This window comes from Enoplosus armatus, chromosome 15, assembly GCF_043641665.1.
Source record: "Enoplosus armatus isolate fEnoArm2 chromosome 15, fEnoArm2.hap1, whole genome shotgun sequence".
Taxonomy (NCBI): domain Eukaryota; kingdom Metazoa; phylum Chordata; class Actinopteri; order Centrarchiformes; family Enoplosidae; genus Enoplosus; species Enoplosus armatus.
In genome coordinates, this window is record NC_092194.1 from 10,816,126 (window position 1) to 10,842,628 (window position 26,503).

Below are 26,503 nucleotides of genomic sequence, written 5' to 3' on the forward strand. Positions count from 1 at the left end.
TCCGTCTCATTAACCTCTCTTCTCTTCCTCTTCTTCTCTGTTTCTTTCTTCCATTTTTTTTTCGCTGTCCAGCAGACTCAAATGTTGGCACAACATCTCTGCAACTTGCATCATGGCCTCGCGAGGTCACAGAAACATTGAGAGAACATTCCCCGGTCCTCGCGTCTGTGCATCTGCATGTCCATCCTCCTCCAGCTCCTCCTCTCGCTCTCCCCCTACTGTTGCTCAGATGAGATTAGGATGTACTGATTCTGCCGATTTCTTGTCTGATGGCTGCAGCAAAAGAACACGACAGAGTGAAACTTTCTGCTTGCTGCGAATTATTAATCAACAATCTTCTTCATGCCAGTGAGTTGTAAAAACTAGTGTGTGGAAAAGATTGAATATTAAACATGAACTTTACAAGCGCTGCTTACCATTAATGATTTCATCTTTCACCTTATGCAACTCACGCACAACTTCATCCAAAATTTCCTGCAAAACAAGACCTGCTCATGAGTTCAACATAGTTAATTTACAGAGTACAAAACCCATAAAATCCTTTATGTAATAAAACACATTAGAATATGATACCAACCTGTTTCATCCTGTCAAATTCTGTGTCTTCACTAGTGCTGCCGATGGGTCTCACTCTGCAACACAAAAGAATAAATTCATCGAATATAAAAGCAGCCAAGTCTTTTTTCAGTGGATACATATTTAAGGATTATGTGCTGTTGAAAGGTTTTTTTAGTTAAACGTAACCACAATTTAGACAATTCTTCTTCTATCAATAATTACTTTCTGTTACTTGCACTAGTGCCTGTAGTGCAAAGGATGAGATTCATGCTGAAATCTGTGGTTAATGTGAGATTAATGCGGTTTGCTATTTCATATGCAGAGCAAATGCATCCCTTCACTCCTCCTCCTCCTCGTATCTACAGACCTGGACACCAGTGAGGACTTGTCTGCAGAGTTGGATCGTTCCCATGGCTTCTTCACAGCATCTGACGATAGGGAAAGAACACAGAAAATCAAAAAAAAGATATCTTAAAACCTGTAGTTTTATAAAAATAATGTACTGGCTGTGTCATACAATAATCTGGTGAGAAGGCTGTTCTGTACCTGTTGAGTTCTGATGACCTGGCCCTCGACCACTAGAGTCGTCCTGCAGCAGAGAGAGAAATTAATTATCACTACACAACAGTCAATCAGCTTTCCCAGAGAGGTTAGATTGAAAATCCCATCTTAAAGGAATAGTTTGACATTTTTGGAAATACACTTATTCACTTTCTTGCTGAGAGTTAAATTAGATTGATACCACTCTCATATCTGTATGCTAAATATAAAGCCACCACCAATAGCCGATTAGCTTAGCTTAGCACAAAGACTGGAAACATGGGGAAACTGCTAGCTTTGCTCTGTCTGAATGTAACAAAATCAGCCCAATCAGCCCCTCTAAAGTGCCCTAATTAACATATCATATCTTGTTTGTTTAATCCATACAAAAAGATAAAAACAGTAGTTTATGTCATATGCTGGACTGTTCCCCAAACTGTCAAACTTTTGCTTTGAGGCACAAGACTTACTTCATCAGGTTTTTCTGAAGCTTTCCGTCTATGAGGGGGGAAACAAGTACATGAGCAAACAGTGAGATACACATGCAAATAACTCAGTAACTGGTACAGAAAGATTGAGACAGGGATACAATACTAGTACAAGAGCTTATCTACTTTTTGAGATAAACATTGACAGCAAATAAAGCAGGAAAAGGAAGACTGAAATGAAAATGTTGGTATAGTATGTGACAGAACAGGTATTTTATGTTTCTCTGCATGATTAATTTAAGGGAAAGGTGACGGGTGTGTGTGTGTTTGTGTAGCAGTTTTACCTGCGAGCTAGTAAGGCATTCATCTCCTGCATCAGTCCCTCCCCACCACCACCACTGCCACCACTAGACCGGTTAGAGTCACTTTTGCCACCAGACCCGGGCGGACTGCTCTCATCCTGAAGAACACATTATAAAAGGATTTTTTTGCTGTGTAGGTTTCTGGAGTGAGAGCATTCTTTGTCTCCTTACCCGCCCATAAAATACACAAATAACATGGCTTCAACAATTAACTACTGATTAAATAAAACCACAAGGACTGGACCTACATCTCCGGAGCTTTAACCACGGAGGCTCACCCTATGTACTTTACGTAGTTTGGCTCCAGCCAGTGCTGCAGCCAGTCCTGAGGGTTGTTGCTGGAGCCCGGGCGGGCCCCCAGGAGGCCCTCCACCAGTGGGCAGTGGAGGGGGCATGGGTGGGGGCACTGCCATTGGGGGCGGTGGACCCGGTGGTGGTGGTGGGGCTGGAGGACCAGCCATGGGTGCTGGAGCTGCAGCTGGAGGAGGTGCCACAGAAAGCATAGATGGGTGACCTGCAGAGACAGGGGGGCCTGGAAGGGGCAGAATTAGAGATTGGTTAATGGCTGTATAAGTTGATTTACCTTTCTTGCCCCTTGGAAGCTTGTATGAAGACCGTCTGAGGAATGATATGTACTTATATGCCTAAAAACTGCTTACTACAAGATTGCTAGCCACAAATGATTGACACACTACAGTAGAGGTGTTCATGGGGAGAGGGATATTGGTTATTAGGTAAACTGGCTGATTATAAGCAGAAGGCAAAATGGGTAAAAGTTTTTAGATTTTCTACTTTACAGGCAGCCATGGATTTCATTTCATTTTAGCGCAGTATGAAATATATAGTATTGTCTCATGGTAATACAGTTGCAGATGGGGATGGTTTTGAAACTGCTCAAGCTTGCACATTAACCTTTAACACTGCCTATGTTTGCGACGTCGCTTGTGAAAGTGTCAGCGGCACCCAAATAAAACAATAAAAAAATCCTTTTTTATTCCTTGAATGTACTGTGATACCAAGAGCTGTCAAAACAGCCTGCAACTGCATAACCATGTAACAATAATGTTACTGTGGTGACAAAAGAAAGGTGACAAAACGTTGATTTTGATCTGTTCATGAAGGTTTTAAAGTCTTCCAGAGCATAACTAAATGGAGGTCAATCTAAAAAATGTATGTTGGATGGTGATACATTTTTATTGTGTTGTCTCTGTACTTTAGCACATTAGATTTGAAATGATACCAACTCTTTTTGAGTACATGAAACACTTGTTGAGCTGGATTGAGGTCAGGTTTCATTCAAGTACTGGGTCATAAAAACTCCTTGGTGGCTGGCCTGTATGTTTAGGTGTGTAGGCCTTTTACACAGAAGACATTTTGACACGTCACATTAGTGAAATCACAGGCATAAATAACAATTAACAACGTCTGAATTCCATTTAGCTGCTTCAGTTTCAGGGTCATGCTGGCTCACTGTCACACGGTAACAGAACGGAGCCATCGTTAATGTTGTTAGCAACACGTGCGCTGATTCGTGCATTGACAAGTCAAAGGCCTATAATTGTCCTGCTGCATTGTGCTGAAATTGGAGAACTATGTATAGAAAGCGGTTCTACACTGTCATTCACACACACTGGTGTTTCCAATTACTCTGGCTGATTAAACCTCTGGTCAGATTAACGCTGGGTAGAGATATCCTTGTCACAAAACGTGATGCACATTGATAACAGTTGGAGAGAGGAGGTCTAATTAGACAACGCAAGAGAAAACACCTGTGTGGGTGGACTACAGGTGTGTAGGGGCTTTAAGGGCTGATGTATTTGTGTACACATGGTGTTTTTCATGTTCTTGTGTAGCATTATTTGTGAGGTGAAAATACACCCCCTTCCACTTGACCCATCCCACACACACACACACACACACACACATACATACATTCACACATACATTCACACAGACACTGTACACATGTAACATCCCTCTGCTGAGAGACTACCTCCTCCTCTCTCCTCCTCATACTTACTGCTGCTGACCATGGGGGCCTGCTGGGGGACGGGGGAGGGGGTCTTCTTGGGCGAGCCCCCGTCAGACATGGCAGTGTAAGAGGGGGGTGAGGAGGAGGAGGAGGAGGAGGTAGTGGTGGGGGGCTGGGCCTGCTGGTAGTACACCTGCTGATGTTGTTGTTGTTGTTGCGGATGCGGTTGCTGCTGAGGGTGGAAGGTGGATGCGTACTGGGGCTGGTGGCTGGGGGCGGGACCTGGGGCTGTCTGACCTATCAGAGGAGGCATGGGGACTGCCTCGCAGTACTGCGGGGTGAGTGGCAGGTGCTGAGAATGAGGAGAGTAGGAGTCGTCTGGCTGGCCGTTGGAGTAAGGGTGGGGCTGGTGCTGGGGGTACTGGTGAGGGCCCGTCACGGAGCTTGGGTCAAGAGATGGGGGCTTCATCCTAGTGTTCAGGGGCGGGAGGGGGTGAGCCATGGGGAGGACGGGCTGTGGGGGCAAACCCTGCTTCACAGGCATGGCCATCATAACTGGAGGGGAGGAGGAGGGGGGCAACTGGGCGTACATTTGCTGCAAATGGGAGGCGGACCAGGTGCCGTGTTTAGGGGGGAGCATGATGTCTTGTTGCTGCAGCTGTTGTTGAAGGTATAGGTGGCGGGCTGCTGTGGGAGGAGACAGGGGGATCTGACGGACCTGTCGGCCCTGGGTGGTCACTCCTGCCTGGACTGGGGAAAAGGCTGAGGCGAGCGAGGTGGAGAGCTGGGAGGAGAGCTGGGCCTTGTCCCTAACAGCCCCCACCTCTTTCTCCTGAGAGGGAGAGGAGGAGGCGGAGGAGGAGGGAGGAGAGGAGGAGGCCACGCGGACGTAGGAGGGTGGCAGTGTGCTAGCCCTGTACTGTCTGTACTCAGGAGGAGTGTCTGGGTGGGTGGGAGGGGTGGAGACTTTATATTGGAGAGTGGAAACGACTGTGACGGGCAGAGAGAGAAAGACAGAGAGAGGAGAGAAAGGAAGAGGAGATGCAGACGAAGAGGAGGACGAAGGAGGGCAACAAACAAAGGAAAACAGAAAAGAGAAAAACGTGAGAAGAATGAAAAGCAACTGACTGAGCAACCAAGCAAGTAAAGATGAGAAAATCAGGAGCAATCCAAAAAACGGAAGCCAATAGCAAATAAGAAAGAATCAAAATATCATAAAAAGAACAAGCAGCAGAATGCAACATGACTGAGCCATGGTCAGAAAGCATATGGCATTTCCCCCCAACAGTAGCTGGAAGAAAGAGATGGCAGTAGAGCATGTTGCAGGGACAGGGGGGTACTGATATCGCCACTGACAGCAGGGACAAAAGGAGGATGTTTAAGTCTGTATGTGCATTTTAGGGGCAGACTTGAACATTTATATGTGTGCATGGATAAAAAAGCATAAGGGCATACAGACTGGGGAGTAGTGGTTGAAACTAAGGCGGGAAACAATAACACAAACCACACTAGGGAAGCCTGTTTACCTCTCGGAACCTACCGTTATCGGGGTCTGGAATCACCTGTTTGCTGTGGGAAAGTAAAGTGTGCTTTGCCTGACCCAACACTGATAAGTTCCCTCTCATAAAAAAAACAAAGCAGAGCAAACATCCATTTACTCCCCAGCAAGGTTGTTTGTTGACAGTTGGAGTGTGCTGTGAGGTTTTTTGTTGAATTTTTTTCCTAAAATGTTTGTGTAGCTAGGAGCAAATGCTATGCCAGCCTTCAATTCATGTTGGTCTCCAGAGCAGTTTGTGTAAGAGAGTGTGTGTGTTAATACAGCTGGGTGTGGGTGTGTTTGTTTAAGCCTCACCTGATCCTGACGTTCGTCGCTCCCTCTCCTTGTGCATCTGATGTTGCTCCATCATCCTATGAATGGGAAGGATGTCACTGCTCTTTAAGCCGTCTGTTTTCGATAAATTCAGCCTAATGTGTAGTTTGACTGCCTCTCTGTTTATAACACGATCATCAATGATTAACAGACCAGTGGCTGCACTGTCCTTAAATTAAGATCTGAAGGGGTTTCTATGGATTAGAAGTAGCAGGAGAACGCTTTGTATTTCCATCTAAAATGTCTTCTTCCATGTGCTCAGAATTTTAATAATGTATGTATTCATGTTTGATTTTCTGTGCAAAGACAGCTTCATGTGTGCTCTTGTATACAGTGGTTAGAAATCCTACCTCCTCTGTGCCTCACTTTCCTCTGAGGAAGGCCCATTTTGGCGCTGGACGACTGGACCTGAAAGACACAAGGTGAAAAAAGATCAACTACATAGAAAAAACACAAAAACAATCAATCCACACATCAGCCATCATTTGTGCTTTAACTGCTAGTCCGCAGCTCTCCTTTTATGTGTAAACGTTAGTGCTGAACAGGCCTTTACTGCAGTATATGAGAGTGCTACAGAGAGAGAGTCTGCGGCAGAGGCCTGGTACGCCTCACGCCTCCACTGTTTGTCCCTTTAAACTTTCTTTTTTCTGTCTAAACTCACCGTTTCACTGCTTATTTGCATTTTCTCCTTCCCTCCTCCCCCTTCTTCCTTGTTCCTGATCTTTCTTTCTCTTCTCTGGTCACTGAACAGGTCTAAACATAGAAAACTATCTATGTAACATCTTTCAGTCTGTCTCTGTGTAATATATGTGTGAGATCAATAGGGAGTGATTATGAGATACATTTCCATCTGTAAACAAGCCCTCAAACTCATTAGCATCTTATATAAAACAGTCCCAGAGTGCAGCAACAGAAGCTGTGTTTACTGAATGAACAGCAGGCATCATGTGAGGTACTTTGCCCCAGAGAGCTGACAAGCTGTTTATAATGTAATTTGCTCGACATGTTGCCAGCGACAGGAATTTCAGCTGTAAACCAGAGAATCAAAGAGAGCGGAAATATCATGCAAAAATGAAGTACAACACATGCTACAGTTCACAAACACATGAGCCAGTATAAAAGATAATCTATCAGCGTTCAAGACACTATGTCAACATTGTTTAATGAAGTTACCAACAGCCACATGATCATCTCAGTTTAGCACTTTGCTTGTTGACCAACTACAGTCAGTCTTCACCCCGGCTATTAACAGGGAGCGCTTATCACATATCACCAGAATACCAGTCATTAAACTTGGCCCACCGTGACATCAAGAACACCCACGGGTGATATTTCTGTTGGCTGTGTCTGGAGCATGGGGGTGGTGGGCGGGGCGATGGGGGCAGTGTCAACATGATGCAGAGCTGTGGCTTCAAACTGCAGTTTGAAAAGCACAGTCTGGATCTCGGACAGGGCTGAAAGTGACGATTATAACTACATGGGATTTTTTTTTCCTCCATTGAATTGTTCTTTTATGTACCAAATGTAATGTATTCGGTTTTCACTTGAATTGTTAGTATTTTCACATTCATTGTAATTTTGCATCAAATGTGTCCTTTAGACTGTCAGACAGAGCACAACAAGAGCTTTCCATTAATGTATTATGAAAGTTTTTGGCTAAAATGTGACTCCTTTTGCCTCAAACTCTTTAACGTATTACTTTCAATATTTACTTAATGTTATATGATATCAAACTTCAATCAATCAGATCAATCAATCGACCACACTTTATTTGATGGCACCTTTTTATACAGGTTAGTGCTTATTGCAACTGACAAACTGATAATAAGACACTTTGAGATTGATGCACACACAAAAAAAGTGGAATAATATGTAACGTATATTATAATTTTCTTTCTCCATGTTGTTATGTTACTGCTTTTCCCCCACTGTGCATATGGCATGTCTGTCTGTCCAGGAAGTGTTTTTTGGTCCATGTTAAAAGTCTTGTGACATGTTTTCCTGTTTTCCCGAATTTGTAATTCTGGGTTAAATAAACAAAATTGACTTTTGCTCCAAACCCTTCACATGTAAGTGGTGTTTTTGTTTGTGTCATCAGGCAGTAACTAAGAAAGCTGAATGCAGGTATCACTCGCTGATAATGACATGCTTCAATATATTCTGCCACAGCTGACCTGGTTGGTGAATGGCTTTTGTTGTGCTACTATAACAAGAAGCACAGAATAAAACAAGTGACGCCTGGAAGACAATAGTCTAGTTTCCGTTGCTCCTTGACACTCCCCTGAACTCTGCTCGTTAGCTCATTGTAATTATGTGCTCTGTTGCCAAAGCTGCACATTAAATTTAGCAAATATCCTGAGGGTTAACAGCAAAGAAACTTCCTCTCTTTGCAAGAAGAGACTGTTCTGCTCTGACCAGGCTTAATTAAACATTTTAGAACAGCAATTCTGATCTTGAATAAGCTTTCAGATCACAATGAATGTGGTGCTAAGAGGGAGATGACAGTAAATAAAGGCCTTCTGTTTCGGCATGACATCCGTTTTTTAAAATTCAATTTGTTTGCACCAGCAAAACATAAATCTCCAAAAAATTATTAAAAATCATAAAGATACAGATACAAAGCATGTATTGTTTTAAGTGTGACTTCAGGGATTTACAACCTGGGCTTTTTATTAACAGTTCACAACTATTCTGCAGACGTTAACAAGGTCAAAGTAAAGGAGACAGTAGTCACCCCTATCATGTTGTGCTGCATCTGTATCTGTGCATATGTGTACGGGTGTGTTTGTGTTTCTACTGCTGACATGGTGTATAGCATACAGCTCTGGTGGTTGCCATCGTGAAGGTCAAGGAATAACAGGAAGCCCAGGGGAAGAGAGGGCCTGATCAGACTTGTAAGAATTTCATGGCAGCTCTGGAGACAATGTGAATGAGCTGTCTTTATGTGATCAAAGAAAAATCTATTATTCCTCCCTCTTGTACTGCATCATTCTTTCTTTAAACACCCACAAGGCCACTAAATTAAAAGACGATGGATTACGGACAACAGAGACAGAAACAGACAGAGGGACACAATCACTTTAAAATGTCTTCCATCACCTTTAATTTGGAGTTGGACTCTGAATCTGAATGCTCTTCGAATGTCTCTTAGTTTTCCCCAAATCACTGATAATAAGACTACAAGCGTAGTCTAGGATTACCTGTTTACAAACTACCTTTGGTTCATTACAGAACAGTAAATCTCCTGTCTGAACAGGTCAGCATTTTCAGACTCTCCTTCCCCTTCCTGGCAGAAGTGTACAAAAAATCCTTTAAAAAAAAAAACAAGGTTTATCAGAGGCCACTTTTCTCTTCTTTGACATATAATTACAGGCCAATTTCTTTTTTAAAAGTAGGGTAGAAAAGATGAAGAAGAACAGTTCTTCTACACACATTTGTATTCATTTTTTGGACTCTACTCTCTTTTGTGTGTAATATTGGGTTAAATTAAAATGAAAAAAGGCTGGGAGCTCGTGGAACTATTGCATTGTATTTCATAAGGTTATTATATGTTTTTTATGTAGAGTTTTAATCTGAAAAGTAACTACAGCTGTCAAATAAAGGTAGAGGAGTAAAATGCACAACATTTCCAGCTGGAATGTAGAGGAGTAGAAGTATCATAACATAGAAATACTCAAGTAAAGTACATGTACCTCTAAACTGTACTTGAGTAATTGTACTTAGTTACTTTCCACCACTGTACCTACACACCCAAACAAACAGCTTTTTCCTAGTGAGAAAATGGCTAATGCTGTCATGTCTGTTACCATGGCAAACATGCATGACTAGTGGACGTATTTCTCTACAGCACAACACTTACTGAGGATGATGATGGTTGAAGAAACCCTTCTGAGGACACCAGGTGAAATCTCTGGAGTCAGCATGATGAGAAACTTCTATGTGACTACTTTACTTCTTTCAGCAAGAAATTGCATAAAAAATGTGGTAAAGTAAGTAAGGACGTGTTTCCTGTGAACAGAGACACTTTTGCCTTGCATGATGAGGCCCATGATCCCACATCCGAATGCTCCCAAAAAAAGGAGGGCTGCCGTGTGAGCACGGTGGGGTACGACATCAAGGCTCCATATGGGATATTTTAGCCACCAATAGCAGACTCACAAGGATGGGATGACACCGCAGTTAAAACACTCACAGATATTCTCTCTCAATATCTTATGCACACACACACACACACACACACACACACACACACACACACACACACACACACACACACACAAACACACACACAGCTTATAAGTAGCTCGTAACCAGAGCTGGTCAGAAGCTATTTAGTAAACTAAAAGAGTAGCCGTGAGTTTGGCCTCAAATACAGTTCAGGGTTCTAACAGAATTAATTGTCCACGTTTAAAACCTCTAAAAACTACAAATCCGTCAAATTAATTACATGTCTTTAATCATGCTGCTTCCCTGTAATACAGGGTTGTTATGTTTTACTTTGAAAAGCCCTGAAAAGTAATGCATCACAATGAAAATGATAATATCAAACAAATCATCTTAAAACTATCTTCTTTTATCCAGCCCCTGATAGCGTTGTTATTGTTTGGTTTAGTGTGCAGCTGCAGTATACGTTAGCAACCAGCAGAGGGTAGTACAGCTTAGTTAAGTAGCTCCACTTCACAGGCTTTGAACATTGCAGTGTATTGAATGTGGACACATAATCAACAATTTCGATTATTTGTGCCATCTAAATGTATCGCTTCAATATTCACTTATTCATTATTCAACATGCTGTCTGTATGCAGTATCAGTGTACATCCTGTTTAACGGGTTTGATGAGAACTACCCGTTAAAAGTAGTCGAAACAAACTGAAAACATTCAAAACTATGTGGATTATGTGACTGTGGTTATCTGACCTTCTTTTGAGAGTAAAAATAGACTTAAACTGATCACAGATGACAGTTATACACAGTTACAGACGGTCGGTTGTAAAATGAACCAAAATCCATTTAAAGGTTCCATTAGCAGGTTTCCAAAACCAGGTTAAGATTCAAAAATTTCAATCTCTCATTTCATCTCTATTTAGAGTCATTCAAGTTTTTTGTTGATTGATTGATTATTTTTGGGGGACCTTTATCAGACAGCATCATAGACAGGAAACGGAAGGGGAGAGACAGAGAGAGGGGTAGGACGTGCGACAAAGGTCACCGTAACCATTCGGCTACAAGACGCTCCCGAGCCATTCAAATTTGACTCAAACATGAAAGAAAATGTCCCTGAAAAAACCTCCCAGCCTCCCAGGAAGTCAAATATAAATCTGGGCCTCAGTGCTTCATGAAGGACGTCCATAATGAAAAGGTAATAGAGTGGACTGTGTAATGGGATTCATTGAATAGTAGTCAAAAGATTCATTTAAACCACATATGATGAATCCTTACCTCCACCGTCAGGTGAACTGAGGACATTGAGGGCGAACAGCATGGCGTTGGAGAAGGTGGTGGCCTCCTCCTTACTGGCAAAGTTCAGCCCATAGACCTGGCGGGCGTCACGCCACTGATGGAAGGTCGGGGTGGCCTGATTGTACTTCAGGCCCTTCACTATGGAGTAGTTGATCACCACCTGCAACAGGGGAAGGAAAGTTAATCTGTGACTTTAAATGTAGATTTGATCAACTGGCTGGTAGGAGAGACATGTTGGTAAAGTATTGACAATTGTTGATGAAGTATTTCCCTCAATGTACTTCAGCAGTTGGTGTTGAAGGAGTGGAGGGAGATTCTTACTTATTTTCTCACCCACATTTTACCAGCTGTTTAACACCAGTGTCCCTCTGCTCCACTCTGAATTTCTAACCTCTATAGTACCAGTGTTCCCAAGGAGCTCCTCTAAAAAGACCCAGCTAATGTCTAATGGGGATACTTAAATTCTGTTAATCAGTGTTCAAAACAAGATTTTTTGTCACTTAGTATAATTTTCTCATGATTATACTAAGTGACTAATAGACCAGATGTGCACTTTGAAAGCAGGATTTTTTTGAACAATCAGCATCACGTTTTGGAGTCATCAAAGAACTAGAGTTTACTCTAATATCATCGTGTTGCACATTCAACAATCATATTAGATTAAATTCACCATAAAAGAGGAAGAGACATGAATTGTAATACAACCTCAAAACATGTTGCATTTTGAGTAAAGGCACAACTGTGTATTTTTCTCTCAGTTTCTGACTTGTAAATAGCGGCATATAATAAAAATAACACCAACTTCCAAGTCATAATTCTGACTGGAAAACTTATATATATATATCCGACTTCACACTTACTGAAAACTTATATGGACGCCCATCGTTCAATGTAAATAAACCCAATAAAGACAGATTCTGTAACCACATCGTCTTGATCACGTGAATGTTAACGAGGGAATCTCTATCATTGATCTCATATGGCGGTTTGAGAGAAAGAACTACGAACAGTAAACTAAAATGCCTCATCACGATGTTCATCAGTCCTGAAATCCAGACGTGTGATCTGTAAACATGTATCTGAGGGAGGAGGTTATATGAGGTCTATATACACTAAACTCATCACCAGGTGATGCTGATTGTTGTACTTGCATCCCTCACCTGCTGGTCCTGCAGTTTAACGCCCACCACTCTGAAGGTGTTGTTGGCAGTGTTGTGGTAGATGTTGATGCGGCTGAAGCCCTGCTGCCCGGGCTTGATGGGCACCCACTTCTTACTGGCATCGTCGTAGACCATCACCGAGGCCCGCGCCTGGCAGATGCTCTGTTCACTGGTGGAGGAGAGAGACAGAACACAACCAGAGTCCAGTCAAATATTGTACCATTGTTCTGTTGACTGTGCAGATACATGAAGAGATCCAGTTAATGTATTTTCTCATGAAGGGTTTCTTTTATTTCAGTACAGGAGTAAATATCTACTTCTGTTAGAGACTACTATGTCCCAGCTTTAAAAAAGAATCCTGAAAGAAGCTTTTATGTGAAACTAAGTTGAGCAATGAAAGCTAATTGAACAGAAAATAGCTGGAAAGTGTTTCTGTAAATAGAAGAGAAAATTGAATTATAGAGATGCTTCACTGCACTGTTGATTCTCATACTATTGACCAGAATAGTGTAAATGTGATGGTGGTCAATAAAATGAAACCAGTGAAACAGAGTTACTGTATGATTATCTGGTTAGCTGAGTGGGTCACTGGGGAGCCACACCTCTCTGCAGCTACCAGTACAAGTTACCACATTAGGACCAACACACTGCCACTGTAGAAATCTGACAGTGTGCGTGTGCTGTAGAGAGGGAGGGTTGCCTTTTTTTAAAAGTTATAAACAAGACCTCAACCTAAAACTGAACCCTGGAAAATTCCCCTTTCCCTCCCGGCCTTTGCTGTGGCGTAGTGGCATCGTTACAGCACATGAAGAAATGTTTAAAGGCATCAGTGCAGAAGGGTGTGCGCGTTGTGTCGGGGTAATGATACAGTGTGTTAAAAAAAAAGTGTTTGATCAGTAAGCGTAATGCCAGCTGGAGACTCATTTGGTAAAAAAGCAAATGAAAAGTCGCACATCAACACGCACACAGCTAGGAGGAAGCATAAAATGATGTGTTCACAACCACAGAACTGAGAGGGAATTCATTCACTAAAAAAGACACATTTGGTCTTTGACTTATGTGGTTTACACACACAAATCACATCACAAAATGACCACTTTCAAGAGATACAGTTTATAAAATATAGAGCCATATGTGTTATGTGTGACTACCGTTATGACCTTAGCACTGTGTATGCCTGAAGGTGTTAAAACTGCCTCAGTATGGAAACACATAACAGCAGGTGGAGAGGTGATGTAGCCTGGCAGAGGTGAGGTTAACGTGCAGAACCTGTGAGGTGACTAAATGCTTCTCTAATTTTCACTTTCAACACCTTGGGGCCCATCTCTCTGGCAGTCAGACTCACATTAGAAGCCTGAAGGTATGAGGGCCAAGAAAAGCAAAACTAAAGAGCATTGTTGATGTGCTCACTGCCTGTCGAGGTATTCAAGTGCCTTAATCTTGGCTACAGTTTGTATAAAATGAGATGAAATAAAACAAAACATACATTCGCTCACTGCAGCAGAAACAGTTCTTGGATAAGGTGGAAACAGAGCTGGACATTAATAATTTAAACTTAAAATGACTTTCGTCACCTGCTGATTGTAATGAATCATTTAATCTATGAAAAGTAGCAAAAAACACTCATCACAACTTCCCACAGCCCAAAGTGACGTCTTCAAATTTTGTGATTTGTCTGATCAACACAAAAATCATATATTACAATGACAAGCAGCTAATGTTTGGAATTTTTGCTTGAAAAATGACCATGTATTTTCTTTGATTGAGAAATCGATTAATTGACTAAGTGTTGCAGTTTTAAAATGTACAATTTTGTATAACCTGTTACGAATTTCTTGTGATTTGATACATTTTCAATAAGGCAAAGATTGTGTCTCACGGTCACATTTTAAATCCATTATTAGATCAAATTTTACAATAACACAATAACCAAGACGAAGAATGATACACTAGAGATATGCCTGACCCCATTAGAGAGGTTTCCCCACAGCATAATACTGTGTGACGCAAAATAAAAGCAGCACTTAAGAGCATGAAAAAAGCCCGAAATTATGACAAGAACCGACAACAACAGAAAGCCTGAAGTGAACGAGATTATACGTTGTAATGTTATACCCCTAGCAATTTAGTGCAATTACATTAACAATAAAGATGGCAGAAATAATAAAATGAGGAAGCAGATATGTGAATAAGCAGATATATAACCAGTCTTTGAGTTGTCTTTCACAGTGATTATCAGAAGGCTGGGACTTGTTTTGAGGCCCTGAGGACGCCGGTAACATTCAAATGCCAACATGTGACCCCCCCCCCCTCCTTCGACAACCTTTTCCTGCGTTGTGACGCTCTGCAGGAGGAAGACAGCGTGACACCTGAGAGACCCCCCCCCCCCACAGCCGGCTTCCTCTCACTTTCCTGCCATCATCTGCTCTCCAGTTCCCTTGCGGTCGTCTGAATGGCCTCAAATATCTCAGCAGTGATGAGATAGCAGATCTTCTACCGGCTTCATTCAAACGCAGCACATCTTCTCCAATAAAGAGAAGCTGTGCTATGTTAGACAAGGCTGTGGGAGTGTTGCAGACTGGTCATACGCATTTGATATATTTGATATATAGTGCATTTTGGATGAATTCCCCTAAATTGTACAGTATAAATAAGGAATTCAGAATGAAACATGCTACATGTTCTCAGTGCTACAGAGGGCTCAATATCAACATACTTCCATCTTTTCTTTTATCTAAAAATCTTCTCATCTCTGAGGTAAATAACCTGTGTGACACATTACAGGAGTATACAGATGTTTATTTACATGCAACATTAGAAAGAGTATGAACTGCACAGCGACGTCATGTCGTTCCAGAGGGAGAAGCCTTTAAAGCTCACTTGACAGATGGATTTCAGCAACAACTCCCACGATTACAACCACCCTCCCTCTGTCAAATGTCCATCATTCCCCACTGCAACTGTTGTCGAGTTAACCACCAGCAGTATCACATCAAAACACACTTTATTCATGGAAATGATTCTAGCACAGAGATGTTTTGTATACTGTTAAATATCAAATTGAAGAGATGGTTTGTTTCAATCTCTGTGTGACAGTGTAGATGCTGATGACTGGAAAATGGTTACACAATAAATATCCTCCATCTAGGGACAAACAGGAACTTCAAAATCAAACAGGAAACACATGTGTCATTAACACAAGCAGATGTGAATGTGATGTTCCTCAAATACATTCAAACATGGCACAGAATCTGAACCCAACAATTCACTCCAGAAAAAATAAAAAATACTGTTTGTTGCAAAGATTCATCCTTTACCTCATCACTGATAAGCCAGGCTGGAGGATATAACAATCTGAAACGTTCCCTGCATCTACATTTAAGGAGAACCTCCTATTCTAAATGCAAAATCATGAGGGATAACTATAGACATCATGTTTCCTACAGCTCTAAATAAGTTCTAGACTCTAATCACATAAAAGACACTTCTCTCCACTTCAGAGACCCGACAGACCACCAGAGTCTCGCTGGGAAACGCAAGGGAGGGGAGGAAGGAGGTGGCTGCTGCATCTCTGTGATGGATCTTCTTACAAAAACAGGCCCTATTTCTGGAGCAGTTTGGGCCAGAGGGATGGACTACCTCCAGCTTGACTCTGACGGTTTCAGTTCTCGTCAGGCAGTCAGAAATAAAGCGGGCGTCTCGTCTGCTCCTTCTTTACATACAGTACATTGCTCAATCAATACATCCTGGGACGTACAGCAAAAGAAAGAAAGGGATGGTGATCTAGCTGAGATTTCTCTTAGTTAGTTCCTTTGGTTGCACTAAGTAAAGTGCTGAACCTTAACAGAGCAGCTCCACTAATTTAAGAGAAAAAAAAAAGAAGACTTCTCATCACTTCTGACAGTGTGCTAAATGCTTCTGTGTGTGATCCAGTTACTGAGGGTGGGGGACTCTCTCTAGGTCACATGACAGAGAGGAGACAAGGCACAATAGGGCACATGATAGCTGCCTAACATCACAGCTGCTTCGACCGACTGAAAAAAAAAAAGGGTGATTGAGTAAAGAGATGACAGAGATGAGAGGCAAAGAAAACAGAGTGACTATATGTTTGTGATGAAGGCAGAGCAGGCGATACGGCATAATCTGAAAAAGGTCAGCTACTGCTGAAAATCACATTCAGTGACATTAAAATAACGTGACGAATCAAACGGATGTTCAGAGCAGGGATGTACACAACAGGAAGAACTGAAGGTCAAATGAAAGAATTAAAGTTCCATGATAAACTTAAAAAGCCAAAATTCATGTTGCAAATTGGCACTTTTGTTTATGCTACATCGATTTTGTAGATGATGAATGACACGCAAGATAAAGGTGATTTAAGCCTCCAATAGATCCTTTTCACGGCAGACATTTTGACTTACAGGTGTAAGTAATAACATTAACGATGGCTCCATTCCATTAAATGTCCCAGTAAGCCATGTAAGGGAGTGAGCAAGCACAATACCAGAGCCCTGGAACTGGCTAACCTAAATGGAGAGCAGCCATCATTTATGTTATTAACTCCACCTGTGCTTTTCTTGCTTTGACAAGTCAAAATGTCTGGTGTGAAAAAGGCCTATAACTAATTTTGTTTTGCCACCTGTCGTGTTTCTGGTCACCTGCCGAATATAATACCGTTATTCTCTGTCCTTTTAGCTCTGTTTTGGTCTCCATCAACTCCTGAGGGAAATATTTGTCTCTTTAGCTGCTAAATGCTCCCTCGACTATGCTCACTAGTTGCTAACTTTAGAGCCTGCTGCTGCTGAAAATGACACTTATGAGAGCGGTGAGTGAATAAAAGTTGCAACCTAAACTGTAAAACCGATAAGCTAAAAGACAAGAGATGCAGCATGAGATGAGGGGAACTGTAGTCAGGTAATATTTCTCTGTGGGTTCATCACTACAAGCGACCCCTTTCACATATGCAGTCATGTGAACCGTTGTTAATATCAAAATATTGATTATAGCCGCTCTAAGCCGTTTCACTAAGGTGCAGAAAGCTGGAATGAACTACAGCTGACTGATCATTTGGGCAGTTTCTCTCATCAGGCCGCTCCAATCCTTTAAAGGTTTAAGCCTGCTGGTATTTTCCCTCTTGTGTATTCTATGGACTACATCTTTAAAAATGCATAAGCACTTCCCCACTACCAGCTCATGAATAAACAAAAGGAGTACTGTATGTTTCTCACACCACATTGACAGGCAAATGAGACGAGCACAAATATCTGACATGTTGTTTGTAAGGTTTGTAGCTATTAGCTGACAATATATTTGTATCGGTGCAGAGCTTGAAGGGCTAGTCTGGTTCTTAAAAAGGATTTGGCCAACACCTCCTGTCTGAGCATTTCACCTTGTTTTTGCTGGACTAAGCAGATTTCTCTGAGGAGGCTGAATAATATTCACCTCAAAAGGCGGTCAGCCTGAGAGGGGTGAGAAGAGAAAAGACAAGGAGTACAGAGCACAGAGAGAGAGATGGAGATGAATAGACGGCAGAGAGGAAAAACAAGGGCAGAGAGGATATGAAGGCTTCTGCCACACTGAGCACTTCCTCATGTCAAATAAGCCTCATAGGCGAATGGTTAAAAGGAGGCCACATTCCCAGGCTTTTGAATTAAGCAAAGCACTTCCCTGCACACATGGTCAGACATATGTGCCCCCCCCTCACCCCACCCTCCTCCACACAAATCCTATACACACTCTGACTGTCATGGCCGTGTGTTTTCAGTCCATTAGTGGAAATCTCAGTGCTGGAAGAAATGATGCCTGAACCTGATCCCGTCCAACAAATGACCATACACATGATGGGTTGAGTGTGCATATTTATGAATAGTAGTTTCATGTTTCTGTGTGATTCTTCATGATTAGATCACTGGATGTATTTAGGCTGGGAAAGTGTTTCCTTGGCATACTAAGAGAGTGGGTTGGGGTGGTGGGGTGTATGTGGCGTTCTCTCTGGGTAGCCCCTGAGGGCAGAGCTCCTGTTATCATGGCAATTAGCTTTTGTTGCTGGGGTAATTGTTTCATCCTGCTGGTTCACAGTGGAAGGCACCCGAACAGACCCGAACAAATGATGAGTCATTCAACACAGCCCCGCACGGCCGGCTCATGACAGCAGTTCAGATTCGTTAGGCCTTTGTTTCTGTGATGAAAACTAAATGTTAAAAAAACTACCAAAGGCTACCAAAGCTGTAGAGAAGTGTGCCGTCAGCAAAGGTCCATACATGTTGTGATACAAAAGCAAAAGCAATGCACTGTAGCACTGTATAATGTCAAAGCTAGTCATCAGCATAAATCGTCATAGCCCCCCATAGCCATCCTTAAATATTCCTTGGATAGTGTTGTTAGCGTAGCTTAGCTCAATTACAGGATGTTTATGTGGTCATGTAGCAGCTCCACTCACACGTAGTTAAATATTTTTCCAAAGATGGATGGCTGATCTAATAAACTTCACATTGCTATTTCTGTATTCTTTTTAATAGTATTTTTTGGTGCATTTTATGGCTTTATTTGACAGTAGAGAAATGACAGGAAATAAGAGGAGACACAGATTGTAAACGACATGCAACAAAGGTCCTTGACTGAAACCTGTAGGCCACCAGGACTCCTCACCATACTATACTTGTAGCTGATGATATTCTCTATGAATAAATGTATAACCTATCAAACGTCCAATCCACCTCCTGCTTGCACCTGTAGCCACAGCAGCAGAGAAGCAAAAAAAATGTTATTGTTGGATTTTGGTGAACAATTTTTCAAGAATTAATGCCTCTATGAATACACAGTATTAAACCCACAGTGTTGGAGAAGCTACATTTTCCTGCCACAGCTGCTTCTTTATCCAACAGGCACCCAGCTAAATAGGCTAAACTAAATGTTTACTTTACAAACTACATACAAAAACAGCTTTCCTGAGTTTCTTTGGCACTGGATTAGGACTAGGAAAATGTGAAAATACTCCCAGGACCAAACCTTTTCGCTTTAAAGAAAATGATTTACTAGTATCATCTGCATATAAATCAGCGAGTCCTGGTCGTTGTGTAACCAGACTCAGGTCCTTCTTCATGTCTTTCATGTCTCTGTCAATGCTCAACTAGCTAACTAGCAAAGCTGATGCCTAAAATAATGAAAGCTGATAGTTGCTGAACGCAAACAGAAAATCCTAATAAATCCTTTTCTTAACTGACACATCAGATGTACAGACAAAGCAAAGAATGAATCCTGATTATTTGCTGCATCTTAGAGGTGCAGCAGTGGACCTGCACAGCTGGTGACAACTTAATTCATGCAATTAATCAATTCATTTCATGCTAATTAACTTGCTTTAAAAAGAATATCATAACCTCCTGTACAACGAAAGCCAGCTGAGAGGGACAAAAGCATCCAGAGAGGCTTCCTGTGCAGCAGTAGTGATAATTACACAGTTTTATGCATCCCTGGTTGGTACTGTAGCTAATAGAGACATCCAGTCAGAGTCAGGGAAGATTTATAAGTCAATCCAAGGTTTGGTAAACAAACAATGGCATCCTCAGGTAGACAGTGTTTATCTCAGCAGAGCAATATGCTGCCATATCTGCAATCTGGCTGTCTGGGGTTGAGAAAGACTCCAAACTATGTCTACACCAACTTAATACACTTCAACCTGTACAATAAGCATGTTCTACATTATCCATCCAGTTTGGGTTTATCCTGAACATAAGGGGGGATATAAACAGGCCTAATAACCTTGCAGATTACTGTGAAATGTAAAGCACAAACAGAAGTTCAAGTGGCACTTCAACTCATAGCTTCATCTTGCTGAGACTGAGGCTGTCTGCTCTATGATGTCCTGCCACTCTTTTTTCAAACAGGAACAGAAATACATAATTATACACCCACCCACACACACACACACACACACACACACACACACACACACCATATTATCGTACCCATACTGTACGTACACCCAGAATAACATGCATTGATATTTTTAGTGAAGGGCCAGCTTAGGGCAACTAAAAAAAACACAAACTTGCATACACGCAGACAAAAACATCCAATTATACTTGCATACCTCATTTACATAATGCTTTCCATGGCCTCTGACCTTCACTATTACAGCTAAATGCCTAACCCCAACCCGTAACATAACCTAAACTTAATTAACATTAAAACCAAGTCTTAACCTTCCAATAGTCCTTTGAAGTAGTGAGGACCAACCAAAGTGTCGTCACAATGCAGGAATGTCCTCACTATGATTGTCTAACCCCCCCCCCCCTCCCAACACAGATTGGTTACTGTGTATGGATTCAGTTAGTTGTCTGTTATTATTACGCTCACCATGAGGATTATAGCCTCCAGAGATCACTGGGAATTTTGGGGCAGGGCAAAGCCACCGTCTGTGTATAGTATATGTGGGGGTGTATACATTTACAGTATGGATGCCTGTGTATGTGTGTTTGGGTGGGTGCTGGGGTCCAGCTGACAGGGGGAAGAGGTCTGTCTGACTTGCTGGATTAGAGACAGAGCCTGGCAGGCAGATCATTACCTCACTGCAGTCTTAAATCTAAATTAACCAGGACTTAACTCTCGTACAAGACCTCTAATCTGCTCCACGGGGAAAGTACTGTTCACAGGCACACGGAGGGAAGGAGGCCTGCGGGAACTAAAAACAGCACAAGCCAACTTTATTGCTGAGAAACAGTGTGAAGCCTGGGCATTTGTAAATGAGCAAACTAAGCACAGTTGTCTTGTTTGAAAGACACAGTGAGAAATGCGATAGATGCCAGATTTCAGGGATTGCTGTAATGTTGCTGCATGGGATGTAACACAGCTACTAAAATACATGGAACACGGTAATTAAAAAAAGAAGAGTCACATACAGTCATAAAGAGTTATTATTAAAGTCTTGTGTCGATCTACAGCCAGGTCACAACCCCGCTGCCATTTTGCCATGCATGTCAAATGAAACTGTTAACATTTATACAATTCTATTGTGTTTTGTTTACTTGATGTCAGTTGGTCGGTCCGCAGTGAAATATCTCAACAATTATTGGACGGATTGCAGTGAAATTTGGTACACAGATTGACGCATCAGGATGAAGTTATAAATAATTGGAATAATGTACCTGCTAATCATTAGCATATTCTCATTGTGAGCATCTTGCCATGCTAGTGTTAGGATTTAGCTAAAAGCACCGCTGTGCAAAAGTGTCCCAGCTAAGAAAGGTACCCCAACTAGAAAATTTAAGTGAAAAATAAAGTTTTGTAGTTTGTAAGATGACAAGTTTTTGTTAATTTCCTGTATAGACTTTCTCTGGGTCTTTACTTTTGTAGATGCATGATGCTTCTTTTAGGACTTATGCAAAAAACAAACTTGATATCTCTTAAGTATATAAGTAATAATGGGAACATATAAGGAATAAGCATAAATAAATTATACTATTTTTTCTTTCATCAAGTCTGCTTGAACATTTTTAAAGGAATATTTTGGGAAATGCGCTTTTTTGCTTTCTTGCAGAGAGTTACATGAGAAGCTAACTGGCTCCTGTAGCTTCATATCGACTGTACAGACATGATAGTGGTGTCAATCTTCTTATCGAACTGTCTGCAAGAAAGTGAAAAAGAATATTTCCCAAAATGGTGAACCATTCCTTTGAGTATAGTTGTTTTTTAAAAATGTGTTCTTATAGACAATGAAACAACTACAGTACCCAAAAACCTAAATACAGTAACCACCCACACTGCAGGTTTTCAGCTGGCAACAACATAAAAACTCACTACACTCTACACTCAATAAAAAAGTTTTCTCCCGAGACTGAACCAAAGACCTATTTTTCTTTCATATAGAGCCAAATTCTACATTTGTATTTCTACTGTAAGTATGAATATGTATAAGACTTTCTATGATTAAGACCACAATAATGAGGATTCAAAGACTTTAAAACTAAGCTTTTTATGGCATAAAATTATCTCCATCTCCTCCACGAATGCATCACAGCTCCACTAACAACACGCCTATTATACACTGGCACAGCAGCAGTTCAGATTCTCATAATCTATGCAATGTCACCAAAGCCTCAACATCCCTGATCCATCATGATGTCCAGATTGTGATAACTGTACTTCCCCATAGTGTGTTTTTCTAACCTCTGACCCAATGATACACAAAGTACAGTGCTGTACAAAGAGCTATGATTAAGCCCTAAATGGGTGAGAGAGAGAGAGAGAGAGAGCGAGAGAGAGAGAGAGAGCGCGCAGAGTACCGCCGTCTTAATGGCATTAATGCAAACCGCATTAATGTGCTTATGTTCTTAGCTAAATGTCCCAGTTCTTGTGTGCAAAAAGCTTGATCTCATGGCATGATGTATCAGTTTGCAGAGCTACTTTTAATTCACACACAACATAGTGGAACATAGGAAATCCATGACCCATATTCTGCATTTCCGTGACCGTGTGATTCACATTACAATAAACTGAAATACAAGTTAGTGACTCTGATTACAGGTGTGCTGGCACCAAAACACACCCATAAAAAGGTGAAAACAGTTCATTCATCAAGGCAACACAAAAGATGAACAAATGGTAATAATGGTAATAATAAACTGTAATACTGTATGTTGTGTTCTTCATGTGCTTCGTATTGTCATTCTGTTTCTCCATATCATATTTATATTACTGTGACTTCTGTCCACTCTGGATTAGGATTACTGGACATGGATAACTTCCTGTGTCAAGGTGTGTGCAGTTTGTTTTTTTCCTGATATATATCATGATCTAGTAAATTTTCAGAAAAATCAATTGAAAAGGGGTTTACAGATAAAATAACAGGACAGGAATGCCTGTTTTTGTCTAATCCAATTAGTTAAATACCTGAAAAATCAAGAAACTGCATCACATAGAAAGAAAATCCACTATTACCCACAATGATTTGCAACCATTTTGTATTATAATGTGTTAAAAAGGATAAACGCAGTGACGATTGACACATTTTATCATTTCATGGTATATATTGTATTGCCCATCCATAGTTTTTATTATTTATTATTGAGTAGTTTTTTTCTAATCCACATCGAGGGTCTATTGATATGTTGCACAGACTTTACAGTTCTTCTAAAACTGACAATGATTCTTTCTGAAATCTACAAAGAATAAAATGTTTATCTAAATGTTTTTGTATCTGACTATCGCAGCTATCAGTTAGGAAGCTAAAGTCATGATGCTGCTTCTATCAGGTTTAAACAGCCAGGCAGGTTCTTGTGTCCTACATGAGTGGTTCAGGTCAGTTTTAAGCAGCAGCTGCACATACTGTACACATAAAACCTCATTGTCCTTTATTTTTAAATCAACACCCTCTTCCTCTCCCTCATGACAACAAGACAGCCAACAGAGCTGTTTGATCCTACAGTTCTCATTTGGGACAGCAGCAGCGACCAAACCTCCCTCCCCTCTCTCTCCATCTCTTCCACCCTGCCAGCAGATAGCAGAGAGAGAAGGAGAAGGGCACTGGCCCGAGAGGCTGTCATTTTAGCCAGAAGCCATGCTGTCTTCAATACATGTGTGAATTAAACATGTATGGAGCGCATACACAGCAGAGATGCTCTATGTGAGGCTGCCGAGTGTTTGAAATAAAGAAGATGCTCGATGTTCACACAGTAGGCTGCATCTCTCTGGCAGCATCTCTGGCTTTGAGTGAAAAGATGCGACGAGGCGGGAGGAAAGTAAAAAAAAAAAGAGGATCATCAAAACAGATCAGAGTCACAACTTCTGACACTTAACTCTTCAACACAAGATACTAACAAAGAGCTGTTTTGTTTGCAGCTTTGTGCCAAATCAAATTATCCGCGCACACAGTAACTAATCCAAAATAACCTAAATTCGGGGTCTAAACGACAGTTTGTTGAGGCCAGATTAAGATTACAGATTAGTATTTTAGCTCTGATTAAAACACTACAGGGGAAGATTTGCCCGTCTGTGCTGCTGGAATATCACTGTATATATCACTAATAACACTTTATTTGCACACAATGATCGAACCTCGCAGACCAAACTATCAGACGTCTGAATTATAATTTTCTCCATTTCATTCACCCCAAAATGATTTCATCTCTCTTTGCTTTCAATGTACATGCTGCCTTTGACATTTAACTTCCATAACTTATCACTGACATATTCTGGAAGTCGAAATGACCACGCACACACACTCACACACACACTGTCATACAAAGTGTCGGTACAAACCTGGCAGCGATGTGGCTGTAAAACAACCCTGAGTCACTGACACTCTGAGGGAGGCAGTAGCGGAGCACTTGGAGCCGATGTATGTCCATTTTGGTAAACAGGAAAACAAAAACAACAACAGCAGCAGGCTACGACACAAACTTCCTCTTGTGCTGCTCGGTTACCTTACAAATATAACTCATTAAAAGCCGTTTAATCCTGCTGCTGAAAGCCTGCCACATGAATTACAAACAAGAGCGACGGCTGCACAAATTACCAAAAAAACATCCACTTAGAAATGGAACAAGATTTTAAAAAAAACGTCCCTCAGTTTTGAATTCTTGCACTGCTGCATCCACTGTGATGATCCAACCAGCAACAAAGAGATGACTGATGGACAGACTGGCAGAGATGAAGTCATTGACCAGTCTGTTGTCTGACCGCATAACAGATGAGTGTGTGTGTGTGTGTGTGTGTGTGTGTGTGTGTGAGATTGAACCTCTGTGCTATTGTCATACTGTTAACCCAAGGGAGATTACCTCATATCCGTCTCAACCAGCTTCTACACCCCCTCCACACACACTAATGTTTAGTGAGTGTGTTGTGCTGCTGTTACCCCCTCGCCCCCCCCTCTTGAGTCCAGCCTGCTGTTGCCATAGACACCCAGTATTAAGCACAGCCTGTATTAACAACCAGCGGTCCATACTGTGGTCAGCTACCTATTGATTGGGATGCCCTCTACCTCAGAGGACACATGTAGCGGGTGAAGATACACCAACATGTACAACACACATTAACTGGAAGAGGTATGCGTGCTGAACGTCCATTAACACGGAGTAATTGACAAACTCTAACGTTCAATCACAATTTGATGCACAGGAGGGACCTTTTGGAAGTCATCAGTGTTATCGTTGGCTGGAGGGACTTTGTCCAGACTGTAGTCTAGATTAATTAAAAATAGAGCTGGATCGATAAATCGGCCTATATTAGCTTATTGCTGATATGTTGCTATTGATGTATACAATGGCAGCCATGTAACAAGACATTGCAGCACAAAAATGTTTGAGGTAGTTTAGAAACAGTGTTTGTCCAGAGAGCACAGAGAGGAGTATTTTTAGCCGTATTAGCGGCGTGGCCCTTTGGTCCACCACTTTGGTCCAGACTAAAATATCTCAACAACTATTGGATGGATGAAATTATGAAATTATGCCATGAAACAAACATTTATAGTTCTCAGGGGATGAATCATAATACCTTTGTCCAACACTTTGGTTTATGACTAAACTAAACTAAAAGTGACATTCCCATCTCACATGCTGTACTTCGTGTTTAGTGCTAATTAGCGAATGTTAGCATGATAACATGCTTAACTAAGATAGTGAACATGGTACATTATACCTCCTAAATATCAACATGTTAGCATTGTCACTGTGAGCATGCAGACATTAGCATTCAGCTCAAGGCGCTGCTGTGCCTCAGCTGTAGATTTTTAGTCTGGTTTATGTGTAAAATGTCCTGCTCAAAATGTGTCTTTGATATAATTGAAAAAGTGGTTGATATTTCAATGTTGGATTTTTTTAACTCTCAAATATCAATATTGGTATCAGTTTTATTAGTGATGTTTCGATTTTTCATTTTAACTACAGGTCTTCCTCAGGCAATGATCAAAACATCATCAAATATAACAAATGTGATCAAAACATGCAATAAATACACTCATAAGGAGCAAGACACGCCCACTCAGATTCTCTCTCTCTCTCTCTCTCTCTCTCACACACACACACACACACACACACAGGACTGACAGTACTCCAGTGTGAGGATGACAGATTATTACTCTTTGAACTTTGACCTCTCTGGGTCACTGGCCTCCACTCTAAATGCTGACCTTATATGCCGTGGTGAGCGCAAACAAC

General features: G+C 41.4%; 1 protein-coding gene across 1 annotated transcript; it reads right to left on the reverse strand.

Moving 5' to 3' along the window:
• Window positions 1-151: 151 nt before the first annotated feature.
• Window positions 152-24,697, reverse strand: evla (Enah/Vasp-like a). Its single transcript, XM_070920557.1, has 14 exons — window positions 24,609-24,697; window positions 12,351-12,519; window positions 11,170-11,350; window positions 6,081-6,138; window positions 5,713-5,768; window positions 3,909-4,850; window positions 2,167-2,420; window positions 1,871-1,986; window positions 1,569-1,596; window positions 1,105-1,147; window positions 926-986; window positions 578-632; window positions 417-474; window positions 152-273 (listed from the first exon to the last, which is right to left on the reverse strand). Exons 1-14 carry the CDS (start codon window positions 24,695-24,697, stop codon window positions 236-238), a joined length of 2,148 nt encoding a protein of 715 aa, XP_070776658.1. The 3' UTR covers window positions 152-235.
• Window positions 24,698-26,503: the final 1,806 nt, after the last annotated feature.

Excerpts from the sequence above, each read along its gene's own strand:
- evla (XM_070920557.1), bottom strand. The coding sequence starts at position 24,697 with ATGGACATACATCGGCTCCAAGTGCTCCGCTACTGCCTCCCTCAGAGT. Across the intron at positions 6,139-11,169 it reads CAGTTCACCTGACGGTGGAG|GTCCAGTCGTCCAGCGCCAA; the intron begins GTAAGGATTCAT and ends TGTGTCTTTCAG. Across the intron at positions 1,987-2,166 it reads AACTACGTAAAGTACATAGG|GATGAGAGCAGTCCGCCCGG; the intron begins GTGAGCCTCCGT and ends TGTGTTCTTCAG.